This window comes from Eublepharis macularius, chromosome 15 (genome assembly GCF_028583425.1).
Source record: "Eublepharis macularius isolate TG4126 chromosome 15, MPM_Emac_v1.0, whole genome shotgun sequence".
NCBI classification, from domain to species: Eukaryota; Metazoa; Chordata; class Lepidosauria; order Squamata; family Eublepharidae; genus Eublepharis; species Eublepharis macularius.
In genome coordinates this window covers 56,447,538-56,459,967 of record NC_072804.1, presented here as the reverse complement: position 1 = coordinate 56,459,967, position 12,430 = coordinate 56,447,538, and the positions used below count along the sequence as shown (strand labels likewise).

The window sequence follows — 12,430 nt, the reverse complement described above, 5'->3', positions numbered from 1 at the left end:
AGATTGTTCATGGCTAGGTTGTGTTATGAGTGTCTCTTTGCCTGGACTTAGATCCAGAGGAGTTAGCCGTGTTAGTCTGTAGCAGCAAAACAGAAAAGAGTCCAATAGCACCTTTAAGACTAACCAACTTTACTGTAGCATAAGCTTTCGAGAATTACAGTTCTCTTTGTCAGATGCATCTGAAGAAGAGAACTGTGATTCTCAAAAGCTTATGCTACAGTAAAGTTGGTTAGTCTTAAAGGTGCTACTGGACTCTTTTCTGTTTTGCCTGGACTTGTCAGCCACTGTGGGCTGGAAGAGACGGACAGACGGGTTAGACTTAAGGAGGAGCATTAGACCAACAGGCCATCTCTGCATTCATCTACTCCTGTTCTTAAAAACTGTTCCTGTATATTCCCAGCAAGGTGGCCCGTAAGATAAGGGGCTCATCATATGAACATGAGATTGCTGCAGGTGGTGGGCATGGCCACTCACTGGGGATCACAACCAGCGAAGGACTCAACAGCGTTACTGTTCTCACTTCACATGAGACCTCTTCCCCTCCCAAGATTAGAGGGAGTTCTTGGTTTAAATGCCCCCACCTTCCCAGATTCAGAGGCCACAGAAAGGACTGCCAAATTCCCATGGCTGTCCAATTTTGGTGGACACTGGTGAGTTTTTGGACTTCAAGCAAGTGGATGCATTTTCTGTTTGCATTTTCCAAATAATTCATCTTACTATATAAAAGGGTAAGCGTGTTCAAGACGACTCACCAAGACCTCAGCATGGCATAATGCCATAAGGTCCACCCTCCAAAGCAGCCCTTTTCTCCAGGTGAACTGATCTCTGGGGCCTGGAGATCAGTTATAATTCCAGATCTCCAGCCACCACCTGGAGGCTGGCAACGCTAGCCTCCCAGCTACCTGGTTTGGCCTAAACGGGGTCAAACTGGGAAGCTGGCAGGCACAGGAGCATGCCAGGGCACCTGCCCATCCCATTAGGGCATTGGGGAGGGTGCAATGCCAAGCTCAGCTGCCTTGCCCTTCTCCCCATCAGACCATGGCAGCAGAGGCAGCAATGCCTGGCCCACCTGCCCACAATGGGCTTTCTTACTAGTGACTATAAATTCCTGTTATGACTAATTCCCGATTATCTCCTCTTGCTACCACCCCCAGGACTATTAAGCCCCAACTGGTTAAGCCATAAGGAGTATGACCCACCACTGCTACCATCTTGGTTTTAATTTCCTCCAGCTTTTCCTTTAACTTTTTGGATCCAAATTTAGAGTCCGTATCTGAAGTAATAAAGGGAACCACTAGTAACTTTTGCAGCCAGTATTTGGGGAGATGCGGAAGAACCAGACATACCTGCCTGGGGTTGGAACACAAGAAGTGGTCTTAATACTACTACAGAATAAGAGCAGAAGGATTCACGTGGGCCAAGGAAAGCTCTTTTGCCAGGAGTTCATCTGGCACAAACCTTGCAAAAGTAGCAGACAGAATCCATTACTACAAATTACCTTCCGAAGCTTCGACACCACCCCACTCCCCAGCATCTCCCACACCAATGCTCGCTGCATAAAATGGAAGGAGGTGCACTAGCAATTAGTGTGAGAATGCCACAAAGGATGGATGGAAGGTTTGAGCGTGCGCCCACTCAGGGACCAGGCTGGCTTTCTAAGCAGCTGTGCCACAGACAAAGGCGATCAATACAAGATAAATGGGCTCTCAGCAATCAATACACCAGCACAGCAAAGTCAAGCCACTTGCCTGCAGTGGTGTGTGCAAAACGATGTTTCAGGTGTGCCACACAGCCATGGAGGTGCATTGGTCAGGGTGCCAGACTAGGCCATCACCCGTCTGCTGCAGCCCAAATAAGGGCTCTTGTGGCAGATTGTCACAAAAAACATTATAAGATTTTGTGATCAAATGCACAAATCACAGTTCTGCAACCTGCATAAATTATGGAGATTTCCTTTATGCAATTAGTCTGTGGGCTTCTGCTTTGCATAATGTAGTTGGGGCTTGCTCAAAGGGACATGAAGGTGCTCTGTGGAGCAGTGGACACTGGGAGTCCCTACCCCCCCCCCCCACACACACTATACTTTCAACTACATCTTCACAAACTTGATTAGAAACTTGGAGGTACTTTTAATAAACGAAAATGAAAGCTGAACTCTGCATAAAGAACCACATTCTATACTTTTTCAGCATTCCTACAGAATCACAGCATATAATCTTAAACAATCCAATCCTTTTTGAAAAGAGAGGAGATAAACTCTCCACAGAAGGGGAGGTTCAGCCCGTCTCAGGTTCAATATTGCCAAACCCTTCCCCTATGTAAGGACTCTCAACTACTAATTCTTTTTTTTCAATTACTTTATTATAGCACTGGTAAATAGACACATATCACACTGGAGGAGAGATGGAGTCCCCCACCCCTCCTTCCTGCCCCTCACCAATTTCTACAATCACACTGTCATTTTCTCCACCTGCAATTCCTGAATTAGATTTGAATCAGGGACCCATGTTAAAAAGGAAGAAGATGAATTTATAATCATTCATTCATCCAGAAACAATTCTCTGTTTAGCAGCTAGCGGAGAAGTCTTGCTGGCAACAGGGCAGAAACATGAGATGGCACCCTAAAATTAAGGGCATGGGGTACCTTCTGAAGCCATCTATACAGCTAAAGTGGAAAGCCTGGGAGAGATGGAAAGGCTTGTCTCGCTGTGAGAAAGATCAACTGATGCAGAGGAAGGAGAACTCCTCAGAAGAAGACGCTGTTAGAAACCCTTCCCGTATTATGATTCCAGAACCAACTTCCACCATGAGGCTGCCTGCCTCTCCCTGCTCATTACGGAGGGTGAGGAAGAGGGCTGGCACTTCCGTGCTGCACGCAGGGCCCCTCCGCGTCAGCAGGCTGGCGTCAGAAGGCAAGATACCCATTTTGATCAGCCAAAAAAAAGTCCTCTCCTAATTTTATAGTTGCCAGGAGAAACTAGCATGTAGAGGAGGCGCAGCTGCTGGCCAAAGGAAGCCCCCTGCGCAAAGGAAATTCATTTTTGAGCAGCCCCTTTGGCTGGTGAAGAAGAGTCTGGTTTTTATGGCTGCCATTAGGAACAGAGTGTTGGATTAGATGGGCTCTGGATTTGAGTCAGCAAGGTTCTTCCTGGGTGGTGAAAGCACACCTGTTAGAATTACCTAACACAAAAGCAAAAAACACAGACAGTTTGAAAGTTCATCTAGAATACAAGTGCTTGGCCTAGTATTGCTCAGTATTGATTACTGTCAGGTGCTTTTATCTATATTGGTGCAACAGGGGGAGTGAAAAGGATGTGCGCGTCAACTGGTTTGTAAGGAGACAAAACAACCCTAGGAAAAAAGGTTCCCCCCCACCCCACCCCCCAAAGAAGCACATCTCTACTGACACTGCAGAGGCTTTGCAATCATTGCAGAGAGAAGGCTGAAGCTGGCGACGTGTTTTAACAACAAAAGGTAACGCTAACCCCACAGGCCTGCTGCTTATGCCACATACATGAAGACCCATCTAATGGAGATCACCTCTAAGAGACTGGAAGAAAGCGGAGAAGTGAATGCAAAACCGACTGAGCAGTTGGCTCATCTGCACCAATCCGCTGGAGTATCATTTCAGTTCGCAGCAGACGACACTGAGTTCTTGTACGAGATTCCGTAGCTGCTTTTTAAGAATGGGCATTTAACTGCAGCAGCAGTTCCTTACAATTCCTTGGAAACAATTCCCATGACATACTTCAGAGAGAAAGATGCGACGGGAATCGTGTTTGTGCTGATCCAAGGAGTCCCATTTCTCCCCAACTCGCTGTTCACCTGCACCAGCTCACAGAACCTCAGTCCCAGCCGGGGCATTGCCTTATGCCCCCCCCACCCACCCACCCACCCATGCTTGGACATGCGTGATCTGCGAGGAAGCAGAAGAGAACGCGGCTTCTGGCCCACCACGAACTGTGCATGGAAGATACTGAGCTGCTACCGACCACTGCAGGTGAGTGGAAAAAGAGAGCATCACACAAACGTGCGTGCACACACACACACACACACACACACAAACTCTCCCAAGACCCGAGGCCCATCCTTTACGAACAGCACCAAGGAGGCCAAGAGAGCAAAGTGCAAAAATCACAGATGCCCTGAGACAGGGCTCGTGGCTTCCCCCAACTATGGCTCGCAAGCAGGAAATATTGTACAATTGGCTCATAACCAAACAGGAATTATGCCAATTAACCAGCCGACTGCATTACTCCACCCCCCACCCGGCTCAGGCACAGCAAAGGGGAACAGCCCATTGTTCGTTCTCCCAGCAAGACAATTTTATATACAATCATTTCAGACAGAATAAAAACACAAGTCACCCAAAACACCTTCCTCCTGTTCCCACAAAATAAGGTGCCAGAGCACTAAGGCCACCAAATGCTCAGCTGAAATCAAAAAAGGCCTGGCGGCACCAGGGCTGCTGCTCTTGCAGCTGGAGGGTGCCGCCTCCAGAGATTTCCGAGCGCGTTCCTTTGACCAGACAGGCTTCAAATGGGTGGCTCCACCCCCCACTCCAAAGTTACTGCTCTTCCACGTGGATGACTGTCTCATTGCCTTCTTCCGGCAGCTGAGGCACAGCATAGACCAAGGCCTGGTCACTCTCCTGGCAGATAATGGCTACCGCACCACCATTCTCTGGCATTAAAGTGCTGGACTGCAAGCAGGCCTGGGGGGAGAACAGAAAGAACATTCAACATCTCCAGTGATGCTTCCGGATCACCACAGCTGCATGAAACAGTGGGGACTGTATAGGCAACAAGCTGCGCTCCTAGGCACACTTACTTGAACATGGCAGGACTTACCTCCGAGGACATAGGAATGTGCAACAGTAACGTGGTGTTGCTTTTTTTTTTCCTTTCAAACCTCAAAACCCTCCCTTTTTGCAAAGCCTTCGGCTTAACTGTGGGCCAAGACCCTTCAAGGGAGTCGCAGAGCCCCCCCCCCATCTCAACAGACTGCCACTCTTTTGGCATGGCAACAGTCCGGCCTCCACATCAGTGAGTTTGTAACTCTGGCTCCCCACTTTTCCTGCCACTTGACTTCGATATCATGCAGCTCCCTGTCATGAGTTTGCAGCTGAGAGAGGGGAAACCCAGTAGATCCGGGACCTGGAATGGTTGAAGACCACTGGCTCAATCCCCGTCATTCTAATTCACCTCCATAGGGTACAGCTGCAGTTGCTCGTGTCTGCCTTGTGTTAGCCTGGCTTCTCCGATTCTTCTCTCTCTTTTGTGATCTTCCCCTCCGTGGTTTAGCTCCCTCCCACGCCCATTTCTTTTGTCATCAAATTGCAACTGACACATGATAACCCTATAGGGGTCCAACAAAAGCGGGGAGGCTTGTAACAAGAGAAAAAAATAAACCAGCGGGTAAAGACCTCCGATAAACAAGTACATTCTACTTTTTCAAACAATGTTTTGTAGTTGTTTATTGGAGGTCTTTACCCGCTGGTTTGTTTTTTCCCTGGCCTCACAGGCCTCCCACGGCATGACAAAAAGAGGTGGTTTGCCGTTCCCTGCGACCCTGCACAAGTACTGCCCAGGGCTGGTTGTGCTCAGCACCCGAAATCTGACGAGACCCGGCCAGCCTGCGATATCCAGATCAGGGCTGAGTTTCCTCGGGTTGGGATTCTTGCTTTGCTGATGACACTCTATAAACAGCGCTCTGCCTTGCTCTCCTGACCGCTGGAAGCTCTTCGGCCGCTATGCAGAATTTTTCAGCTCACATACCGTACTGAATCCCCAACCCACGCTACAAGTGTGTTTTATAAAACAAAAAGCCACAAAACCTCATGAGTTCCAATACCATGCCCAAGATAAAATCCTGCATGGAGAAGATGTCTGTGGGTTCCCAACCACGAGAAGGCCCACTGAGCGCTCCCCACCTTCGACCTACCATCTCCAGGAGTTTCAGTTTCTCCTCCGACACCAGGTTTTCCTTCCTCAGCTGCTCCACCACCCCCTCCATGGCTTCCAGCTTGGCACAGTGCCGGCGATGCCGCTGCTGGAGCACCTTCACCTTCTTCTGGAGGCCCATCACCACTTCCACCAGCTCCGCCGTCGTCACCTCGCTCTTGTGATACCGATGCTCCTCCAGCTGCTCTTCCAAGGACTCGGCAGAGCTCAGCTCCTCCACCAGGGAGGCCTCGGGAGAGGCTTGGTTGGAGACGATGGGGAGAGTGGAGACAATTGGGAGGTTCAAGGCAGAGGAGAGGACTGTCTCGGGAGGAGTAACGCCAGAAGACGCAGCCGCTGCCGCAGGGGCCGTAGGAATGGTCTCAAAGTAAGCCACCATCTCTGCGGATGACACCTGCAGGGAGCTCAGTACTGCAGCTGCCGAGGGATCGGCCTCCAGAAATGGCTCAATGGAGACATTCTCAATTACAAGGGCACCCTGCTCCGTCTCCACAGCCTGCTCTGCCACCAGGGCCTGCAGTGGCTGCTCTTCTGCCGCTGTCACCACCTCACAAGGCACTGCGACTCCTGCGCACAGTTGCCCAGAGACCCCCAGAGAAGAGCTCGGCATGGCTTCCAGGGCTGGCTGGGGCAGCGAGGCCACAAAGTCGACCAGCTGCTGCTCTACTGGGTCTGGCAAAGGCTGGCCAGGGACGGCCTCCACAGGGGAAGCCACTGTCAGCGTCACGGCCTTCAGGGGCTCCACAATTTGGACCAGAGGTACCAGGTTTACAGCACCAACAAGGGAGCCCGAGAGGGCACGGAAGTCTAGGTTGGAGGCAGAGGACTGTGTTTCCACGTAGATGGGAGCCGCAGCCACACCAGGGTCTAGGGCGATGGCAAGTGTTTCCAGGGCATCTGGCTCTCGGAGACTGGCGGCTGACAACCCCGGCATGCTTCTCTCTCCGTGATGCTCAAGGATCAGCTTCTTGGCTGGCACTTCCGAGGGAGGCCTGGCAGCATTCTCCCTCTTCTGCAGGAGAAACAAAAGAACACACTAGTCATTCAAAAATGCTGTATTGTAGGTCCCCCATCTCTAAACCAGCTCTCGGGCTACTTCTCACTATTGGCACCAACTGAGATCCAGCCAACAGGCCTTATTTGGGGCAACCGCAATCTATGGGGGCAAGGAATGGGGCTTTCACTATGGTAGCTCCCTCTCTTTGGAAGGGCCTTCCAAAACAAGTCTAAAAGCCTATTTCTCTCTCCCAGTTTGGGAAGGGACATCACGTTTCTGTTTAGAGTCACCTTTAATTAAAGGACTGGATTTGTGGGTAACTATTTGAAGGGGTGCGGTGGTCTGGGGAAAAGTTGTGGACTTTGCCAGGATCTCACAAATCGTGTTGTTGTGCTATTTAGAGAAACTGTTTTTATTCTCTGGTAACAATCCCTGGACCAGTCTGCCTCAGCAGCCTTGAGTGAATAGGAAAGACAGCTTAAGAAATAAATGGGTGAGTAGGTAAGGCAGAGGGAAGGAGTGTCTAACCCCCATGGTTAAATTTCTCCCGATCACATTTGGGAGCACCCTGAAGATCCCTTCAACCACTCCCTCTTGCTTGTGAGTAGTCTGAATTCTTATCCAGGCTCGACCATCTCAGAAATCTGCTGAGAGTGCTCTCTTAACAGTTCCATTCGGTTGAAACCGAAGAGGCATTCTCGCTGGCTGCTGCTCTCACTCCTGAGCACCTTTCACAAGCCTTTAAAGACCTTAGGCCTTAGGTAAGTAAGCAAAGGACAAGGAAGCTTCAGGGAATTAATTACCGCCTTTGATCCAGTTGCAGTTATTCGCTCAAAGCCCTCAAGAGGGGGAAGGCTAGAAGTCTAACTGAATGGTATACTTCGCTCCCACACCAACTGTCAAACTCACCGGTGGGCTGTCTGAGGTCGGGAAGATGGTGGGAACCGCGTCCGGCTTCAAGTAACGCACCCCCCACCGGTACTCAAAACAGGATGCTGCAAAGTGCTCGCTGCACAAGTGTTGGTGTTTCGTTGGGACCCACTTTTCCTGATTCATCTGCGACAGCCATTGCTTGAGGCGCTCAGGGTTGTGCAAAGGAAACCTGTGTGGAGAGCGGACAAGAGACAGATGCTCAGACTGGGTTGCTGAAGCGACCTTTCCTTGGTGTGAGCCGTCGCTTTAAGAAAGGGAAAATGGAGGGCGCTTCCTGAGCCACCCACCTCAGCGACTGCCCTTCCAGCTCTCGAGCTGGACAAGGCATCTGAAACAGTTTGACAGTTTCCACGGTGACCTCTGGATTATAAGGAGATTTCATTCTACTGAACGCTGGCTTTTTTAGCCAAACCTGTAAACCGCTTTGATTAGCTGCATATAAAAGCAGTAAATAAATAAAGCCAAATCAGTTTCAGGAGGTTACCCACAAATTATGCTGTGAAGCAAGGAGGTTCCTCACAATAATGCCCATACAAAGGGCAACCTCAATGTAACATTGCAAAAAGAACATCTGAGCAGAGTTTCTTCCCCTACGTCCTAAAGCTCTCTTCCTTTGACCCAATGGTACCAATAAAATTTGGGAAAGCAGTCAAACCGCAAAAAGGGCCCAGTTAGGCTGCAAGCCCCTCAAGAGCACCACAGGACTTGCTGCTGGGTAAGCATACTAGAATTACACCCTTCAAAGCAAACAACTTTGCATGAGTTCTTATTGCTTTACACACATGACAGCAATAACAGAATGTCAATAACCAGTCAGGGACTTGCTGAACTTCAGCAAGTTGCTTCTCCATTTCTGTACTTCCTTCCTCTGATGGATGCTGCTGTTGCTTCAAAGTTTTCCATGTAAGCACAAAGGCTGGGGTTATTCAGCAAAAAACCGTTCATGTTGCATATGGGATATACTGCTCAGACGGAGAAAATCCTGGTAATTTTATCATAATGCCACACCTGTGCTCGCCCACTTAACAGCCAGGTTATGATGGAAGGGTGCCTGCCAACTGCCTCGCTTTGGTATGAAGTTTTTTAAAGATGCAACCAGGCACCAGAACCTCATAGTGAAATATTTCCACAGAGCCGAACTTGCAATCAGGGCAAATCAAATGGCTATTTAGGCTGCCCTGGAGGGAAGCGGCCAGTGTGATTGTGAGGAGAAATTGAAGTGAGTGGTTATTTTGCATCAGAGCGAAGTGCTGAGGCTCAGTCCCTCTGAAAGTTACCAACATTGCACAACTGCTGTCATGATAAGACCTTTTGCAAACCTGTTTCAACATTGCCACTCCATGTTGTTTGCCTCAAGGCTGCAGTCCAAGCACATTTCTGCAAAAGCACAAACAACACCATAAGTTGTGCAATAGAGTATTAATCTCTGGCATCCCCCCCACCCCACTCAGCCTTCCTCTGGGGTGCTCCAGGGGCAAACATGGCCCCTCTTCTCTTCCACTGTATTCACACAACCAGTCTATGAGACAGGCTAGGGTAAGAGCGTCCAAGTGGCCCAGGGTCACCCGCTGAGCTTTGTGGAAGGTTGGGAACTGAACCCTGGTCTCCCAATGACGACCCACCAATGGGCCCTTCCTTTGGAGTGCACAATGCTCAACGTTCCCCCAGTAAGTTGTACAAAGGGTGGCCTTCGTGGGATTTCTAACTATCAACCCATGCCGGTCATCTCTTGCGCAGAGGACTGCGGGAAGGTCACCCACCTCCAACGCCCACCCTAACCCCTCCCCAAATCCCCCCCTGACAGCTCTAGGTTGGGAAATTCCTGGACATTTGAGGTGCAGCATGGGGGGAGCAGAGTTTGGGGAGGGGACTCATAATACTAATATAATAATAACGACAACATTCAATTTATATACCGTCCTTCAGGACAACTTAACACCCACTCAGAGCGGTTTACAAAGCATGTCATTATTATCCCCAGGACAAATCACCCCGTGAGGTGGGTGGGGCTGAGAGAGCTGTGACTGGTCCAAGGTCATCCAGCTGGCTTCAAGTGGAGGTAGGGTTGCCAGCCTCCAGGTAGTGGCTGGAGATCTCCCAGAATTACACTGGTCTTCAGGCCACAGAGATCAGTTCACCTGGAGAAAATGGCTACTTTTGGGGGTGGACTCTATGGAATTATGCCATGCCAAAGTCCTTTCCCTTCCCAAACCTCACTTTCTCCAGGTTTCACCCCCCAGATCTCCAGGTATTTCCCAACTTGAAGCTGGCAACCCTAAGTGGAGGAGTGGGGAATCAAACCCGGTTCTCCAGACTAGAGTCCCACGCTCTTAACCACTACACCGAACTGGCTCTCAGCAGGCAGCCCCTCTCCAGATCAGCCATTTCCTCCAGGGGAACTGATCTCTGTGGCCTGGAGATCAGCTGCCATTCCGGGAGGTCTCCAGCTCCCACCTGGAGGTGGCAACCCTCCCCCTTCCGGGTGCCCAGGCTGTCAACGAACCAGGTGTGCCGCTTCCCACAGCAAGTCGAGAAAGTGGGAGACGATCCCCCAACGACGTCACGAGCGCACTTGTGACGTCATAACCACCGGTCACCGTGACATCACTCCCCTCCCCCGCGCTCCCCTCCCCCAATCCCGGAAGTGGGCTGACTTGTAAAAACTGAGGCGCTGGTGGTCCGGCCGGGGCTGCCCCGCCGAGTTGGAGCAGTTGGGCGCCCGGCAGTACTTGGTCATCGTCTCCGCCGCTCCCGACCGGCCTCCCTCCAGCGGGCGAGTGTTTACGGCGTGACGTCAGCGCCCCGCCGCCCTTCCGGCCCCAGCCCGCCCCTTCCTCCACCTGCGCACGCGCAGGGCCAACAGCGCAGGGTCAGCGTAGGCTCATCTCCACGGCAACAGGCAGACGGCGGAACGGTCTTCTCAGCGGCCGTATTGCTGGTCGTCTTGAGCCTAGCCTGAAGCGGAGTCTTCCCCCCCCCCCCCACACACACACCGCTGTCAGTAGCACCCTTAAGAAGAGCCCACTTTATTGTAGCATAAGCTTTCGAGAACCACAGCTCTCTTCATCAGATGCTGCAATAAAGTGGGTTAGTCCTAAAGGTGCTACGGGACGCTTCACTATTTTGCAACTACAGACTGACACAGCTAACTCCCCTGGTTATATAGATATCTACACTTACGTGGGGGAGAGTGCCCTCAAGTCATTGCTGACTTCTGGCTACCTCTGCTGTGGTTTTCATGGCAAGAGACTATCAGAGTTGGTTTGCCATTGCCTGCCTCTGCAACCCTGGTCTTCGCTGGCGGTCTCCCAATTACTAACCAAGACTGACCCTAGGGTTGCCAGGTCCAGGCTGGGAAATTCCTGGAGATTTGGAGGGTGGAGCCTGAAGAGGGTGGGGTTTGGGGAGGGGAGGGGTATAATTCCATTATTATTTTGTAATATTTATTGACTTTCTATAGAGATATTTTGTTACATATTTATTAAGCACTAGTCACTTTTCACCTTTAAATAATTTGAAATTCATATATTTATATATATTAAAAACTTTATATTTAATTGTTTGATGTATATTTACTGTGTTGTCCTCCAGAGTGGTATTTACCGCAGGCTTTGTTTCTGGAGGTGCCTCTTGTTTTGTTAACTATCACCTGGAGGCTGACAAGCCTAGCTGACCCTGCTTAGCTTCTGAGATCTGACACAATCAGCCTCACCTGGGCTATCCAGATCAGGGCATCTATGCTTATACACATGTATAAAGAAATAAATATCTGCACGTATAACCTCTCTCTCTCTCTCTCTCTCTCTCTCTCTCTCTCTCTCTCTCTCTCTCTCTCTCTCTCTCTCTCTCTCACACACACACACACACACACACACACACACACACACACACACACACACACACACACACAAATCCTAAATAAGGACATCCTTACAACTTCTGCAACCCAGTCTGGGCCATATTCCTTTGATGATAAGGAAACTTAACAGTAAATTATTGAAGCTAGGTGGCGTAGTTGCCTTTTTTCCCCTCTCTAGGCAACTGCCGCAGCGTTTGCAGCAATCCTACAAATCAAAGAACTGCCCTTTACCTGTTGGTGGATGTCAGTGCTCAAACTAGAGACAATTGCAATGCAAAAGATATGTATATGTGTTCATGTATGGGGTGTGGAGAAACCAAATATAAAATCACGCTCACTTTTGTGTCTCCAGCGCACAATCAAATATGATGGCATGCAAATACAATCAAATATAATGGGATGTTCCCAGTTTGGCAGAATCCCCGTTCTCTTCACTCAACAATGAGGCAATAAGTAAAGCCCAGATCACCGATATATTTTTAGGTATGTGTGGAACCTTACATCTTAAATTTATTTATAGACTGTGAAATCTTAAAAGACAAGGGAAATAGCAATACTCCTTAAGTCACCCATGGCTTCCTCCAGTAGCTGTGCTGAAAGGCAGCCGGTGCGGCAACCTTTCATTGGACTGCAAAAGCACACATTAAAACAGGAGAAATTATTGAGCTTCTAATACTG

General features: G+C 49.8%; 1 protein-coding gene across 3 annotated transcripts; it reads right to left on the bottom strand.

Annotated features, from left to right (window-relative positions):
* Positions 1–3,896: 3,896 nt before the first annotated feature.
* Positions 3,897–10,679, bottom strand: THAP8 (THAP domain containing 8). 3 transcript variants are annotated; one of them, XM_054999909.1, is made up of 4 exons: positions 10,548–10,679; positions 7,870–8,062; positions 5,944–6,975; positions 3,897–4,714 (listed from the first exon to the last, which is right to left on the bottom strand). In XM_054999909.1, the coding sequence occupies exons 1-4, from the start codon at positions 10,628–10,630 to the stop codon at positions 4,568–4,570; spliced, it is 1,455 nt and encodes a 484-aa protein (XP_054855884.1). In that variant the 5' UTR covers positions 10,631–10,679; the 3' UTR covers positions 3,897–4,567. The 3 variants fall into 3 exon arrangements, with proteins under 3 accessions (XP_054855884.1, XP_054855886.1, XP_054855885.1); XM_054999911.1 differs by lacking the exon at positions 10,548–10,679 and adding an exon at positions 10,397–10,505; XM_054999910.1 differs by lacking the exon at positions 10,548–10,679 and adding an exon at positions 9,213–9,880.
* Between the last annotated feature and the right edge of the window lie 1,751 nt (positions 10,680–12,430).

Excerpts from the sequence above, each read along its gene's own strand:
- THAP8 (XM_054999909.1), bottom strand. The coding sequence starts at position 10,630 with ATGACCAAGTACTGCCGGGCGCCCAACTGCTCCAACTCGGCGGGGCAG. Across the intron at positions 6,976-7,869 it reads CGACCTCAGACAGCCCACCG|AAGAGGGAGAATGCTGCCAG; the intron begins GTGAGTTTGACA and ends TTTCTCCTGCAG. Across the intron at positions 4,715-5,943 it reads AACTGAAACTCCTGGAGATG|GCCTGCTTGCAGTCCAGCAC; the intron begins GTAGGTCGAAGG and ends TTCTCCCCCCAG.